The following is a 17,230-nucleotide window of genomic DNA, read 5'->3' on the forward strand; positions in this document are numbered from 1 at the left end:
TTAAAATTTCCATTTTTGTTTTCAAATATTAGAAAGTCTCAAGAATGTATTACTCTTGTTTGATGCCTATATTGGTTTTTAAAAAACCTCACATTATCTCTTATTTTCTAGGCTTACAAAGAGATTAAAGAGTGAATCCCTGAAGTCTGACTTCACGATAGATTTAAAACATGAGGTGGGTCGTGAATTTGTTTGGTTAAAGGTGTTCGTAATCCAGAATCTGTGTATTTTTAAATGGTAATAAGATCATACACATCGATAATTACCTTAACCATAAATAGGTTTAATTCACCAACCAAAAGACAAAGGCTGGCAGATGAAAACACCTGCATGTTTGCACTTCCACTTACCACATCACTCTACTTAACCCCCCAAGTTGTAGGTAATTGTTTTATAGTGTTAGGTTAATCATATTTCCATTATGGCTTTTAATTGTAATTATTTTTTGTCTGGCTATTCATTGCGAAAACTTATAAACATCTTTTACTTTTGTGATTATGTAATGTTATTCGCTTAATACCATTATATTATGATTGGTTAACAGAAAACAGTAGAATTCTATATTACTCAAGTGAAAGTGTTAGTCGCTCAGTTGTGTCTGACTCTTTGCCACCCCATGGACTGTAGCCCACGAGGCTTCTCTGTCCATGGGATTTTCAAGAATATTGGGGGTGGGGGGGGTGGGACGTGGTTGCCTTCTCCCCTGGAGAAGCATCTTCCTGATCTAGGGGTCAAACCTGGGTCTCCTGCATTGCAGGTGGGTTCTTTACTGCCTGAGCCACCAGGGAAGCCAGAGGTGAATGTTTAAAAAACTTGCCAAAATGTCATTAAAATACCTCGGGTCTGATCTGGTGCGTCGGTTGCTCGCATGCCTCCGTCGCGTCTCTGGCCTAATCTGGTGCGTCGGTTGCTCGCGTGCCTCCGTCGCGTCTCTGGCCTAATCTGGTGCGTCGGTTGCTCGCATGCCTCCGTCGCGTGTCTGGCCTAATCTGGTGCTTCGGTTGCTCGCGTGCCTCCGTCGCGTCTGGCCTAATCTGGTGCGTCGGTTGCTCGCGTGCCTCCGTCGCATCTCTGGCCTAATCTGGTGCGTCGGTTGCTCGCATGCCTCCGTTGCGTGTCTGGCCTAATCTGGTGCTTCGGTTGCTCGCGTGCCTCCGTCGCGTCTGGCCTAATCTGGTGCGTCGGTTGCTCGCATGCCTCCGTCGCGTCTCTGGCCTAATCTGGTGCTTCGGTTGCTCGCGTGCCTCCGTCGCGTCTGGCCTAATCTGGTGCGTCGGTTGCTCGCATGCCTCCGTCGCGTCTCTGGCCTAATCTGGTGCGTCGGTTGCTCGCGTGCCTCCGTCGCGTGTCTGGCCTAATCTGGTGCGTCGGTTGCTCGCGTGCCTCCGTCGCGTCTCTGGCCTAATCTGGTGCTTCGGTTGCTCGCGTGCCTCCGTCGCGTGTCTGGCCTAATCTGGTGCTTCGGTTGCTCGCATGCCTCCGTCGCGTCTCTGGTCTAATCTGGTGCGTTGGTTGCTTGCATGCCTCCGTCGCGTCTCTGGTCTAATCTGGTGCGTTGGTTGCTTGCATGCCTCCATCGCGTCTCTGGTCTAATCTGGTGCATCGGTTGCTCGCATGCCTCTGTTGCGTCTGCGCTGGCACTCTGCAGCAGGATGGAGCCATCTGGTACCCTGGCATTTAGTGGACACTGGTCGCTAAGCATCCTGAGGCAGGTGGCAGGCATGCCATTGTGAATCCAGTAGTCTCTGATCATCAGTTAGGAAGGTCTCTCTGTGCAGCTTATTCGTGGGTACATCTGATGACCAACCCTCGTTTCCCTCCAGAGAATTCTGAGTCTTAGGACATTGGGGTCAGTCATGACACGTAGCTCAGTCCAGCAGCACTGGCCGCCTGCCAGGAGCAGAAAGGGCACTCGAAGGATTTTCATTTGAGGGGTGTTTTTAAATTATGAAAATACATGTCAGGAATCATTCTTTTCCATGAGAGGGAGGGAATGACTAGTTGAAAGCCAGGGTCTGTTGAGATATTTTTAATGAATAATCAGCTCAGGTATAGATTCCCAGGTTTGGGAGCTTATGGAACATTGAATAACATACGAAAAAAGGGAAAAAAGCTCTTAACATACCTGAAAGGTATAAACATTAAGTCAGAATATCTGTGTTTAAGAGAGAGAACTTGACTGGTTGCCTGGATGTATCTCCCCAAGAGGACCCCACTTTGTTCTCACCAGAGTAAATAGCTTTCTTGAATTCTCTCCCTCTCCCCTTTTCTTCATTATTTTATAAAGTATGAATGTATCTCTGAATATATACCATGTAGTTCACATCCTTCTGGGCTTCATGTAAACAGAACTGTACCATGAATATGATTATAATTTGATTTGAAACTCATCTGTGTTGGTATGTGCAGCTTTAATGAATTTATCATCACTTTCTGTAAAGTCTGTCTCAGGACTATACCATGATGCATTTGCCCAGCCTCCTGGTTGTGGGCCTCTGGGTCACTCCTGGCTTTTTGCTATTACAGTCACTGTTTCTGTGAACATCTTTTACACATGTCATGGTGATCATCTGTAAGAGTTTCTGTACAGCAGAGCTTTTGGATTGTTTTGTGACTGGGACTCACTTTAAAAAATATGTTTTTCATTGTGACTCAGTGTACTTGTGTGTTGTTCTTGTGTTTTGTTGTTGATTTCCAGCTTAGCATGACTGGTCTGTATAACAGTCATTTGAAATATTTTTAGGCTTAACTCTAAGACCAGGTTCATGTTCAGTTTTCACAAATGGAGAAAAGGATATACATGCTCTGATTGGAGGGTACATTATTCTCTTCATATGTATTGGGGCTTTCCTGGTGGCTCAGATGGTAAAGAATCCACCTGCAATGCAGGAGACCTGGGTTTGATCCCTGGTTCAGAAAGATTCCCTGGAGGAGGGCATGGCTGCCCACTCCAGTGTTCTTGCCTGGAGAATCCCACGGACAGAGGAGCCTGGCGGGCTAGAGTCCATGGGGTCGCAAAGAGTCAGACATGACTAAATGACTAACGCTTTCACTTGTATCTGCTAAATAAGAAATAGATATATCAGTTAATCTTGTGTGCTTTTCACATATTTCCTCCCTCTCTCCCTTCCTCCTTTTTTTTTGTTTTGTCTGCTTGATATGTCATTTACTAAGGGAGGGATATGAAAATCTTCCCTATGAGTGGTGACAGTGTCTCTTTGTGGAACTGCCAACTCTTGCTATTTATAGTCTGGGGCTATGTCAGTAAGAAGCATACGGGTTTAAAATTGTCATGTTCTCTTGGTAAATTATCTTTATCTCTAGTAATGCTTGTTGCCTCAGTGTTTATCTTGTTGATAGGAACACTTCTATACTAGCTTTCTTTTGGTGTTTGCCTCATAATCGTTTTTCATCTTTTTTCTTTCAGTACTTTCATGTCCTCATCTTTTGATGTGTTTCTCTTGAAGAGGATATGCTTATCTTTTTCTCCCAGTTTGACAACCTTTATCTTCAAACCACGTAGCAAATTTGCATTTACATTTTTCAGGATTTGTTGTTGTCGGTCGCTTACTCGTGACTGACTCTTTTGTGACCCTGTGGACTGTAGCCCACCAGGCTCCTCTATCCATTGGATTTTGTAGGCAAGAATACTGCAGTGGGTTGCCATTCTCTTCTCCAGGGGATCTTCCTGACCAGGGATCGAACCCATGTTTCCTAATTTGCACCTTTGTTCCCCCTCCCATTTTTCTTTTTCTAACCCTAACCCTTTTGGAAGTTGAGTCTCAGTGTCTTTTTCTTAATGGTTATTTTAAACATTTTAACATGCATGCTTAACCTTGTTGTTGTTTAGTCATTAAGTCTTGTCTGACTCTTTGCCACCCCATGGACTGCAACAGGCCAGACTGTTATCCACTGTTTCCCAGAGTTTGCTCAAGTTCATGTCCATTGAATGGGTGATGCTTACCTAACCATGTCTAATTAATCAATATCCTGAAAATTTAAGGACCTGAGCATATATCCCTCTCTCAATCTGATGCTCTTTTGTCCAGCAGCTTTGTTCTGTCATTCCTTTTAACTCTGCAACTCAGATGTTGCCCTTACTTTATGCAGTTACCATTTGCATTAACTTAAACCCAGTATTTCCTTACTATTTTGTTTTGCTTCTGGACCCTGCTAATGGAGATCATTTTTATTCTTTCTGAAGTATATAGTTCAGAATTTCCTTTTCAGTGAGGTGGCAAATTCTCAGGTTTTCCTTTAAAGATAATTTATTTCAGCTTTGTTCTTGAGGCATGATTGCATTGTGTGTTCAAGTCCAGGTTGTGAGACCTTTTGTCTCATCACAGCAGCGCTGCTCCCCTGTGCCCTTTCTTCTGTTACTGCTGTTGTGTTGGGTGATAAGCCATCACTCTCACCTGATTGTAGCCAATCTGCTGTTTCTCTGGCTGCTTTTAAGATCATTCTTTGTCTTTGGTGTTCTGCTGTTTTCACTTGTTGAGTCAATCAGTCGTGTCTGGCTCTTTGCGACACCATGGACTGCAGCATGCCACTCTTCCCTGTCTTTCTCTGTCTCCCAGAGTTCACTCAGACTCATGTCTGTTGAGTCAGTAATGCCATCCAAACACTTCATTCTCTGTCACCCACTTCTCCTCCTGCCCTCAATCTTTCCCAGCATCAGGGTCTTTTGCAATGAGTCAGCTCTTCACATCAGGTGGCCAAAGTATCGGAGCTCCAGCTTCAACAACAGTCCTCCCAATGAATATTCAGGGTTACTTGCCTTTTGGATTGACTGATTTAGTCTTTTTGCTGTCCAGGGGACTCTCAGGAGTCTTCTCCAGCATCAGAGTTTGAAAGCATTAATTCTTTGGTCCTCAGCCTTCCTTGTGGTCTGTCACATCCATACATGACTACTGGAAAAACCATAGCTTTGACTGGACAGACCTTTGTTGGCAAAGTAATGTCTCTGCTTTTTAATACTGTCTAGGTTTGTCATAGCTTTTCTTCCAAGGAGCAGTTTCACTATGGGGTGTGTGTGTGTGTGTGTGTGTGTGTGTGTGTTTCACTATGGGTGTGTGTGTGTGTGTGTTTCACTATGGGTGTGTGTATGGGTGTGTGTGTGTGTGTGTGTGTGTGTGTAGAGGGCTTCCCTGGTGGCTCAGATGGTAAAGAATCTGCCTGCAATGTAGGAGACCCAGGTTCAATCCCTGGGTGTGAAAGGTCCCCTGGAGAAGGGACTGGATACCCACTGCAGCAGTCTTGTCTGGAGAATTCCATGGACAGAAGAGCCTGGCGGGCTGCAGTCTATGGGGTCACAAAGAGTCAGACATGACTGAACGACTAACATATACACACATTCATGCACACACATACACCCTATACTTTATTTTCTTGGGCTCCAAAATCACTGCAGATGGTGACTGCAGCCAGGAAATTAAAAAACACTTGCTGCTTGGAAGAAAACCTATGAAAAACCTAGACGGCATATTAAAAAGCAGAGACATTACTTTGCCAACAAAGGTCCATCCAGTCAAAGCTATGGTTTTTCCGGTAATCATGTATAAATGTGACAGTTGGGCCATAAAGAGGGCTGAGTGCTGAAGAAATGATGCTCTTCAACTGTGGTGTTGGAGAAGATTCTTAAGAGTCCCTTGGACTGCAAGGAGATCAAACCAGTCCATCCTAAAGGAAATCAACCCTGAATATTCATCGGAAGGACTGGTGCTGAAACTGAAGCGCCAGTACTTTGGCCACCTGATGCAAAGAGCCTAGTCATTGGAAAAGACCCCTGGGAAAAATAGAAGGCAGGAGGAGAAGGTGACGACAGAGGATGAGATGGTAGGATGGTATCACCAACTTGATGGACATGAGTCTGAGCAAGCTCTGGGAGATAATGGAGGGTGGGGAAGCCTGAAGTGCTGCAGTGGCAGAGTTGGACATGACGAGTGACTGAACAGCAACACCAGTGTCTAGACGCAGACTATTTTTTTTTTTTCTCATCTTACTTAGCATTCATTGGGCCTTTCTATAACAGAATTGTTAAGCAATTAAAAAGAATTCTCAGCCACTGTCTTTTCAACTGTTTTCTCCTCCCCTCTGTTACTCTTTCTGGAACTTTAGACATATGCTAGAGGTTTGCACTTCTCTTTCCTGTTCCCCATCTCTGTTTCTTGCTGAGCTACAGTTGAGATAATTTGGGGGGCTTCATCTTTTAGTCCCCTAGTTTTTATTCAGCTGTGTATATGATAGGCTGCTTATCCTTGCCATTAAAATGTTCATTTTCAGCTTATATTTTTCATGTCTTGGCATTCTAGATAGATATTTCTTTTTCAAATTTGCTTTCCTGTGTAATCTTTCAGAAATTTTGCTCATGTCTTAAAGCTTTTCTTTATAAAAATATGAGACAGTAGTTTTCTAATCTGTGTGCTTGATCATTCCAATCCCTGGATTCTTCTGGGTGGGCCTGATTAAGCTGTGTCCGCTGGCTCTTGCTCTTCATCTCCTGTCTTTGTTCTACTTTCTGTGATTTTTCTGAGTACTCTTGCTCCTGGGGACTTCACCTGTGACAGTCTGCAAATCCTGTTAAGGTTATGGGCTCCTCAGTAAGGCTTTGCATTAACTTTTGCCTTCTTGCTAGAGATTCATACTGACTCAGGGCCACTCTGTTTAAGGTATTTTTGGACTATGTAGGTGACAGATTAGGGAGGCCTGGCTCTCGGTTACAAAATCTCAGGATAGCTGGAGATGAGTTTTTCCTATCTAGTGCCAAAGTCCCAGCTTCATGTGGGGGTTTGCTGTTAGACACCCCCACTTGGGTGGGTCATGGGCTTTATTCTCTTTAACACATATCAGAACCTCAGCATGCCCAGAACCCAGCTGATACCTGCGAGGGAAAACGACCCTCAGGGACCTTCTCTCCCAGGTTCTCACTTTCCATTTTTGTCTTTGTAAGCTCCATGTTTTGTGCCAGTTTAGCAGTACATTAAAAAGCTTTTAAAGATATTTTATGCAGTATTTTTAGATAGTTTCAGCCCATTGGGTGTGTAATTACCATCCTGCAGGAAACCAGAGTCACGATGATCTTACGTTTTATCTGTCTCTGTGATGCTTTAGAATCCTTGAAATAGCTTCCCTGGAATTGCTTATGACAGTTTAGAAATGTGTTGGAGGTCCGAATATTGATTCTTTTTTAAAAGAATTAATTTATTGGCTGCACAGAGTCTTTGTTGCTGCTCAGTGGCTTTTCTCTGCTCTCTGCAGCGCGGGCTTCTCGTTGCGGGGGCCCCTCCTGTCGCAGAGCACAGGCCCCAGGCCTGCGGGCTTAGTAGCTGCAGCACACTGACTCGGCACTTGTGGTGTCCGGGCTTAGTTGCCTTGTGGCACGGATTGAACTCCCGTCCCCTGCATTGGCAGGTGGATTCTTTTTTTTCTCTTTACTTTACAACATTGCAGTGGTTTTTGTCATACATTGAAATGAATTAGCCATGGAGTTACATGTATTCCCCATCCCGGTCCCCCCTCCCACCTCCCTCTCCACCCGATCCCTCTGGGTCTTCCCAGTGCACCAGGCCCGAGCACTTGTCTCATGCACCCAACCTGGGCTGGTGATCTGTTTCGCCCTAGATAATATACATGTTTCGATGCTGTTCTCTTGAAACATCCCACCCTCGCCTTCTCCCACAGAGTCCACAAATCTGTTCTATACATCTGAGTCTCTTTTTCTGTTTTGCATATAGGGTTATCGTTACCATCTTTCTAAATTCCATATATATGTGTTAGTATACTGTAATGGTCTTTATCTTTCTGGCTTACTTCGCTCTGTATAAGGGGCTCCAGTTTCATCCATCTCATTAGAACTGATTCAAATGAATTCTTTTTAATGGCTGAGTAATATTCCATGGTGTATATGTACCACAGCTTCCTCATCCATTCGTCTGCTGATGGGCATCTAGGTTGCTTCCATGTCCTGGCTATTATAAACAGTGCTGCGATGAACATTGGGGTACACGTGTCTCTTTCAGATCTGGTTTCCTTGGTGTGTATGCCCAGAAGTGGGATTGCTGGGTCATATGGCAGTTCTATTTCCAGCTTTTTAAGAAATCTCCACACTGTTTTCCATAGTGGCTGTACTAATTTGCATTCCCACCAACAGGGTAAGAGGGTTCCCTTTTCTCCACACCCTCTCCAGCATTTATTGCTTGTAGACTTTTGGATAGCAGCCATCCTGACTGGCGTGTAATGGTACCTCATTGTGGTTTTGGCAGGTGGATTCTTAACCACTGGACCACCAGGGAAGTCCCCCCGCGGATATTGATTCTTAATTAATTGTTTATGGTTAATAAAAGATTTGATTGCTCCACATGGAATTATTGTTTTGGTGCGTGCTGTGCTAAGTCACTTCAGTCATGTCTGACTCTTTGCGACCCCATGGACTGTAGCCCTGCCAGGCTTCCCTGTCCCTGGGATTCTCCAGGCAAGAATGCTGGAGTGGGTTGCCATGCCCGCCTCCAGGGGATCTTCCTGACCCAGGGATCAAACCCGTGTCTCAGGTCTCTCGCCTTGGCAGGCAGGTTCTGTACCACTAGCGCCACCTATTGGGAAGCCTGCAGAATGCTGCCATGTAGATGTGGTTCAGTGTGATGTTCTCAGAGAAGGGGAGGTGTAGCTTTCCCTGGAGGCATGGCGCACCTCCGTGGACGGTGGTTGTTGGCTCTCATTCACGCCGGTTTCCTGTGTGACAGATCGCGCTCTACATCTGGGACGGAGGGGACGGACTCCCGCTCACGCCCGTGCCCGAGTTCTGTACAGACAGGGTGGGCTCCTCCTGCGCCACCTCGTTCCAGTCTTCCCTGCCGCTCTGTGTGAGTAACAGAAGGACAGCTTCCTCGTGTGCGAAAGGGAAATATACATGCCGTGCGTGATGTTGCCCTAGCAGTTCACACACTGAACAAACACCGACACCTGCCACCTGCCCCGTGAGAACTGTATGTCACGTTTCTGGGGATGATAACCCCGTAAGGTGAGCACCACTGTTCCCCTACTGGACACACGAGAAGCGAGCACCCGGAGCTGCAGAGGCATGGCCCCCGGGTCAGTTCTTTGGTTGAAGGAATAGCACAGAGCTGCTGCAATTCCTGGTCTGTTTCCTAGAAAGGCAATGCCAGACATTTCCAGTTGTTCCTAAGCCCTCTCCTGAAGCCCATCTCTACCCACGTCTCAGCCAGTGACCCTGCTCTGACCTCACCTGAGACTGTCCACAACTTTCAGAATGCATCTGCTCATGGTGGGCCCTCGGTCCAGTCCCCGGGATGAACCTGAAGACCACGCAGCTGGGTGGTTAGCAGTCCTTCCTCATAAGGAAAAGCAGATTCACTGCCTCATCTGTTGTCCCTTATTTCCAAGTCACTGACACAGAAGTCTGGGTTGAATTTTCAAAGAGGAATATGTGTATTCACACACACACACACATGTGTATTCACACACACACACACACACACTAACAGTGGGAGAGAATCTGTACTGTTGGCATAGTACTTGAGAGGGAAATGTCTTTCCAGACATTGTCATTGTGCTTGCTTGTTTCTTTAATGTTCTTCTGGAAAATCTGGAAAGGTTGACCTCCTAGTGCCTTGAATGGCATGACGAAACTACAGTTGCATGTCACTGTAAACCAGCCCCAGATGATGCAGAATCAGGATTGAATGTCCCTAAAGCCCTGAGATGGTGATAAAGGGGGTCAGCCCCTGCCCTGGCCCCCACTGTGAAGCACCCACAGCCTAGGGGGTGGATTGTCCACAAGCGCCTCTGTGACCCCTTCACTTGAGTGACCAGCCTGGGCTGGAGCCAGCGCAGGGCTCCAGGAACCCCCCAGATGTTTGACATAATCCTGCCTTTGGCAGAGGACAGAGTACCACTGTTGCCTAGACTTGCGTGGACCATTAAGGGCCATAAAGATACTGTAAACATCAAAGTGAGGCAAGGCTCCCTAAAGGGAGTCACTAAAACATCCTTCTACTTCTCTCTCCCTTTTAAAACAATTTTCACCAGCTAGAAAAAAGAAAGGGAAGGTAACCAACACTTACTGGGCACCTGTGATGTTCGTAATAAATAGTCGTAATAAAAGCAGCTGTGCTGGTGGTTATCATCCCAATTTCCTGAATGAGCTGGAATTTAGAGGACATTCGTCCAGGTGATGCAGGGGGGATGGCACGGCTGGGATTCTGGTCTCCGTCTGGCTATGAGTGAGTGAAAGTCGCTCAAGTCATGTCTGACTCTGCGACCCCGTGGACTTCACGGGCCATGGAATTCTCCAGGCCAGAATACTGGAGTGGGTAGCCTTTCCCTTCCCCAGGGAATCTTCCCAACCCAGGGATCGAACCCAGGTCTCCCGCATTGCAGGCAGATTCTTTACCAGCTGAGCCACCAGAGAAGCCCAAGAATGCTGGAGTGGGTAGCCTATTCCTTCTCCAGCGGATCTTCCCAACCCAGGAATCTAACTGGGGTCTCCTGCATTGCAGGTGGATTCTTTACTAACTGAGCTATCAGGGATGACCACCCCACCCCACCCCTCTGGCTGAGCAGAGCATTTGTGGTCCTCGGAGATACAGTCGTCCCCTGAAACTTGATTCTGGAGACAAGTTTGATGTCCTTGACATTGGTGAATTTGAACTCGAGAGCATGTGACAACTAATTTGGGTGTGCTGTTAAGATACATCGACTCACGTTATGCATTTTTTTTTAAAGGGAAATCCAGTGAAGAAGGAGGATATTTTTGTTGCAGTGAAAACATGCAAGAAGTTTCATGGTGATAGAAGTACGTTTTGGATTATTCATTTTTATTGAACTTTAAAAATCCACACTGCCTTTAAAAAAAAAAGGACAAATCAGATATGAGCTCAACTCAAGAAGGGGATAATGACAGATATATTATTGGAAGTGCAAGCACTTATATAATCAGTCTTCCTCCTTATAGCACTTCAGTCACCAAGATCAATTAGAAAAGACAATTTTGTGTTGCAACATGAGAGGCTGTGGCCCTTCTAAGGAGTGATTAGAGCAGTGTTTTAAATTGGAAGTGGAAATGCTCAGCTGTGGCAATCTTGGAGACTGTAAGTGGATAATAATCCATTTTGCAAAAGAGTGTCCTGTTATGTCCAAATGTGGACTCCAAGCTGTGAAGAATGAGAGGGGATTTCTCAAGGTAACGGAATGTCAAAAAGAATGTCTTTCTCACGCTGTTCCTTATTTTTATATTCATTTCACACTCACACATCAGAACTTTTAAGTAAGGATGTGTATTTGCTCATGTGTAAATATACAGAGAAAAGTAAAAAATGTTTGTCTTACAAGCCATGGCTCCTTCTTAAGGAAATCCTGCACATAGATGTTTCTATTTAATTTTTTGATGCCATTACAGAATTCTGTATTATGGTGATACTGTTTTTTAAATAGTCTATCTTAAATATAAATACATAATTTATCTGTTTTTTTCACCTTACTTCAAACAGCACTTTTCTCAAATTGAGGATTAGACAGTCTTTTGCATTTTCTAATTTTAGCACATATTTTATTTTTTTTTCCATGAAAAGACTCTCAGTTGGTTACCAAGAGTGTGATATTTATAGAGGAGAGATTTCTAAACCAGCTGTCATTTTTGTGGGATTAGAGCTAAGTGGCGAGTTCATTTATATAATTTATGTGATAATATGATATTTACAAATGATGCTTTAAAAAGGAACATATTTTACAGATAAAAGAATACTATAATTTGGAATTATGGCATTGTTTAAAACACTGACATCAATTCAGGTCTGGTTATAGTCAACACTATCTTAAAAGTAAGTTTGCTATAAACCTTCATGGTTACCTAAAATAGTCACAATAAATTCTAAGTCCTATTAAAATCAGTCTAAATAAATATATGCATTCATCATACAAGAAGTCCTAAAATACTATTAAAAATCAATATAGAACTTAAAAATTTCACTTATCATAAATTTAACCTAGGTTTAATATCCTTTTGTTTTTTACATAATCTGGAGGGATAATTTTTGATAAATACCTTTCATTTAAAAAGTGTCAAGAGAACTGAACTAGACTGCTTTTTTTTTTTTTAAACAGCAAGCAGAAGTGCTCAAATTGATTTATTTGATCTTGAAGCTGCCCTTGGAGTATATATCAGTGTTAGGAATGGGGATGGTGGTATATTCTCTTTTGAAACACATTTTTCAAGTTGGCAGTAAAGTGGTAAAATTAGGGATGGTCTCAGTTGTAGTTTTCATATTCTACAGAAATGAAAAAAAGAGTTAGCTAATTTTAATATGGTCATTCTGAATAATCTAGATTACTGCTTTCTTATTTTGCATAAGGTTATGATAATCCTTTCAGATATTTATCAAATGCTTTTGTATTTCAATTTTGAGTCAAAGGTTTTATAAAAGTTATAAAATCTTCCAAGTCTGTTAGGAGCATAAAGACCAAACCTCCCCAATCCAGATGTACTGATTTACTGCTGTTAATTGGGTTTGGGATCATTGAAGCCTGAGATCTAAAAGATATCTTGAGAACTTCACAGTGGAGTTGCTGTGGCAGGCTGTCTTTAAACTTGGACCTGTTTGTTTGGAAAGATAGTATAAGGTGGCTGGATTTTAGGGACTCTGATGTCCATGTTGCCTGATGGATGTGAAGTCTACCAGACCAGGGGGCTCTGGCCCCCCTTTTGGAAACCTAGTTCTGCCACCAGTTGGTCAAGAGAATTACCCAGTAATCGTATTAGTTTCAGCCGACAGTGTCACAGTAACTGCTTCTAATTGCTAATGCTTTTTTTTTAAAACACATTTTCTGGTGTTTTTCACATTTTTTTTAAAGTAGCAGTTTATTTATTTATATTTGGCTGTGCCAGGTCTTTGTCTCCGGGTGCGGGCTTTCTCTAGCTGCAGCAGTTGGGGGCTGCTCTCTAGGTGTGGCGCAGAGGCTTCTCACTGCAGTAGTTGGGGGCACAGGCTCTAGGCCGTGGGCTCAGTAGTTGCAGCACGTGGGCTTCAGAGCACCGGCTTCAGTAGTTGTGGTGCATGGGCTTAGCTGCCCCAGGCATGTGGGATCTTCCCAGACCAGGGATCGAACTCATGTCTCCTGCATTAGCAGGTGGATTCTTTGCCACTGGACCACTAGGGAAGTCCCTTTCACCTGTATTCTGTCATCTGATTTCATGTTGACAGTTCCCTGTGATGTGGTTGTGATTGTTGTCCACTTGGTATCGTAGAGAAAGAAAGCTCACCATGGGACAACACACTGGCCCCACTTCATGCAGACTGAGCAGCGGAGCGGGCGCTCAGGTCTTCTGGCTCCAAATGCCCAGTTCTTTCTGCCACAGCGGAGCTGTGCTGTCAGCTCTGTGTGTGTGTGTGTGTCTGTGTGTGCGCGCGCGTGCGCGCATGCGTGCTCAGTCACGGTCTTATCTGACTCTGCAACCCCGTGGACCCCATGGGATTTCCCAGGCAAGAATACTGGAGTGGGTTGCCATTTCCTCCTCCAGGGGATCTTTCCTGACCCAGGGATTGAATCCACTTCCCCTGCATTGGCAGGTGGATTCTTTACCACTGTGCCACCTGGGAAATTTTTTGGATGTGTTCGGAACATAACGCTTGATAAATAGTATTTGATAGCTGTGTTGCTTCTTTGCTGTGCCCAAGGTCAGATCTAGCTTGGCTGGAAGCAGTGACAGGAGGCTCTTTACTTTCAATAGCAGTGAGGACAGCCAGGACTTCAAGTCCACAGATGAGCTGAAACACACGTGGAGCTGGGGGGTCAGATGGCTCCCATCCTCGTATATTACTGCGTTCCGTTCAAGCAGAACGCATGGACTTGGGGGCTCTGTTTTTCTTTCTGTACGTACTCTGGTACAAACACTTGAAGTTCCAGGAACCAGACAACAGTGAAGCAAGAAATAGACACAGTCAAGGCTGTGCTTGTCTCTGAGCAGTTGAGAGTCGACTGCACTGTCAGTGACTTCCCTGGACTTCACTGTGTATGCCCTGGGTTCTGACTGGAGCAGACACTCGTCACGCCCCAGTCCTGGCTCCTCCAGGGGTGAGGATGTGAGGGGTAGAACAGTCCGGCCAATGCTCTGGTCAAGGTGAGGGAACATACACACTGAACTCATTTTTCATACTCTTTTGGAAGAATTGATAATACAGCCACACTTCAAAATTAGAAAAAATTATTTTACATCTTACACTTTTTTTTTTTTTTTTTGCCTAACAGTAAAGCAGACCTTTACATAACTACTTGTGTCTTGATTCTGATTTAGATGAATTAAAGCATCTCAGGACACAGTTAGCAAAAATATACTCTGTCTCTTGGCTTAAGAAAGCAGTACATGTCGACAGCATCAAACAAGCATGGTTTGCTGAGATGCAAGTGGTTGGTAGGGTTTTAAAGAAACTTTGGAGGTATTATATAAAGCAATAAACTGCATGTGAGGTTAGGTTTAAGCAAGGAAAAGCTCTCTGGAGTTAATAAAGCAGCTTCATTACTTCCTCTTGGGTTACGTATTTTTCCTCATGTGATGTGCGCTGTCAACAAAAAATGTTAGAGGTTTTCTGTGTGTCCTTCAGCCACGGGCTTCCTGTGTGGGTCCCACATACGTCGTGGCCCCCGTTTCTGTCTGTCAGCTGGTTGTGAGGTGTTCCCCTCCTGCTGTCTCCCTCTAAGTAGAGAGGTTACATTGCCGTTTGCTCAGCCTTTAGTCCTTATCGCAGCCTCCTGAGCTCCTAAAATAAACACTTGACACCTTTCAGCTTAAAAAAATAAAACAAACTGGTAACTTGACTATACTGATCTTCTCCAGATGTGAACACACTGATGCTAAAGAGTGTGTTTCCTCTAGTTGGAGAAGTTTATTGAAAACAGGAGGTTGAATCAAACTACAGTCAGCCAACTGGCAGGCCATATCCTGTGTTAGATGAAGTGAGTGAATTAATTATTTTTTAAAGTTAATTTTTATCGGAGTTTAGTTGCTCTACAACCTGTGTTCCCACTTTACAGTTGTGTTCCCACTGAACAGCAAAGTGAGTCAGCTCTATGTACACACCGAGCCTGTCTTCATGGGTTTCCCTACTGTTCAGGCCATCTCAGAGCATTGAGTCGAGTTCCCTGAGCTATACGGTTGGTTCTCCTTCAGTTCAGTTCGGTTCAGTCGCTCAGTCGTGTCCAACTCTTTACAACTCCATGAACCACAGCACGCCAGGCTTCCCTGTCCATCACCAACTCCCGGAGTCCACCCAAACCCATGTCCATTGAGTCGGTGATGCCATCCAACCATCTCATCCTCTGTCGTCCCCTTCTCTTCCTGCCCTCAATCTTTCCCAGCATCAGGGTCTTTTCAAATGAGTCAGCTCTTCGCATCAGGTGGCCAAAGGATTGCAGTTTCAGCTTCAACATCAGTCCTTCCAATGAACACCCAAGACTAATGTCCTTTAGGATGGACTGGTTGGATCTCCTTGCAGTCCAAGGGACTCTCAAGAGTCTTCTTCAACACCACATTTCAAAAGCATCAATTCTTCTGTGCTCAGCTTTCCTTATAGTCCAACTCTCATATCCATACATGACTACTGGAAAAACCATAGCTTTGACTAGACGGACCTTTGTCAGCAAAGTAATATCTCTGCTTTTTAATATGTTGTCTAGGTTGGTCATAACTTTGCTTCCAAAGAGTAAGCAAATTTCATGGCTGAAATCACCATCTGCAGTCATTTTGGAGCCCAGAAAAATAAAGTCAGCTACTGTTCCACTATTTCCTCATCTATTTGCCATGAAGTGATGGGACTGGATGCCATGGTCTTAGTCTGCTGAATGTTGAACTTTTGTTAGCGTGTGAGATGAGTGGAATTGTGTCGTAGTTTGAGCATTCTTTGGGATTGGAATGAAAAGCTGACCTTTTCCAGTCCTGTGGCCACTGCTGAGTTTTCCAAATTTGCTGGCATATTGAGTGCAGCACTTTCACAGCATCATCTTTCAGGATTTGAAATAGCTCAACTGGAATTCCATCACATCCACTAGCTTTGTTTGTAGTGATGCTTCCTAAGGCCCACTTGCCTTCACATTCCAGGATGTTTGGCTCTAGATGAGTGGTCACACCATCAAGATTATCTGGGTTGTGCAGATCTTTTTTGTACAGTTCTTCTGTGTATTCTTGCCACTTCTTCTTAGTATCTTCCACTTCTGTTAGGTCCCTACCATTTCTGTCCTTTATCGAGCCCATATTTGCATGAAATGTTCCCTTGGCATCTCTAATTTTCTTAAAGAGATCTCTAGTCTTTCCCATTCTATTATTTTCCTCTGTTTCTTTGCATTGATCACTGAGGAAGGCTTTCTTATCTCACCTGGCTATTCTTTGGAACTCTGCATTCAAATGGGAATATCTTTCCTTTTCTCCTTTGCTTTTGGCTTCTCTTCTTTTCACAGCTATTTGTAAGGCCTCCTCAGCCAGTCATTTTGCTTTTTTTGCATTTCTTTTTCTTGGGGATGGTCTTGATTCCTGTGTCCTGTATAATGTCACAAACCTCCGTCCATAGTTCATCAGGCATTCTGTCTATCAGATCTAGTCCCTTAAATGTATTTCTCACTTCTACTGTATAGTCATAAGGGATTTGATTTAGGTCATACCTGAATGGTCTAGTGGTTTTCCCCACTTTCTTCAGTCTGAATTTGGCAATAAGGAGTTCATGATCTGAGCCACAGTAAGCTCCCAGTCTTGTTTTTGCTGACTGTATAGAGCTTCTCCATCTTTGGCTACAAAGAATATAATCAGTCTGATTTTGGTGTTGAGCATCTGGTGATGTCCATGTATAGAGTCTCCTCGTGTTGTTGGAAGAGTGTGTTTGCTATGACCAGAGCGTTCTCTTGGCAGCTTCTCCTTAGGTATCTATTTTATGCAGTGTCAATAGTGCATATGTGTCGATCCCAATTTCCCAGTTCTTCCCACTCATGGACTGTTACTCAGCCATTAGAAGGAATGAAATTAGGTTGTTGTAGAGATGTGGCTGAACCCTAGAGACTGTCGTAAAGAGTGAAGTAAGTCAGGAAGAGAGAAGTATTCTGTATTAATGCATATATGTGGAATCTAGGAAATCTGTACTGATGATCTCATTCACAAGGCAGAAGTAGAGACATGACGTAGAGAACAAACGCCCAGAGTGGCTTAATTCCTGATGAAAGTTTAGTTCTCTCCCAG

At 44.2% G+C, this 17,230-nt stretch overlaps 1 protein-coding gene across 2 annotated transcripts in view; it reads left to right on the plus strand.

Moving 5' to 3' along the window:
- B3GLCT (beta 3-glucosyltransferase) overlaps nucleotides 1-17,230 on the plus strand; it is a 108,218-nt gene that overhangs the window by 64,507 nt on the left and 26,481 nt on the right. For both annotated transcript variants that reach the window (XM_070471760.1, XM_070471759.1), the window contains 3 exons: nucleotides 112-175; nucleotides 8,739-8,858; nucleotides 10,741-10,810. In XM_070471760.1, the coding sequence (XP_070327861.1) occupies nucleotides 112-175; nucleotides 8,739-8,858; nucleotides 10,741-10,810 (254 nt within the window). The remainder of the gene's footprint in view (nucleotides 1-111; nucleotides 176-8,738; nucleotides 8,859-10,740; nucleotides 10,811-17,230) is intronic.

The sequence above is a fragment of the Odocoileus virginianus genome, chromosome 8 (genome assembly GCF_023699985.2).
Source record: "Odocoileus virginianus isolate 20LAN1187 ecotype Illinois chromosome 8, Ovbor_1.2, whole genome shotgun sequence".
NCBI lineage: Eukaryota > Metazoa > Chordata > Mammalia > Artiodactyla > Cervidae > Odocoileus > Odocoileus virginianus.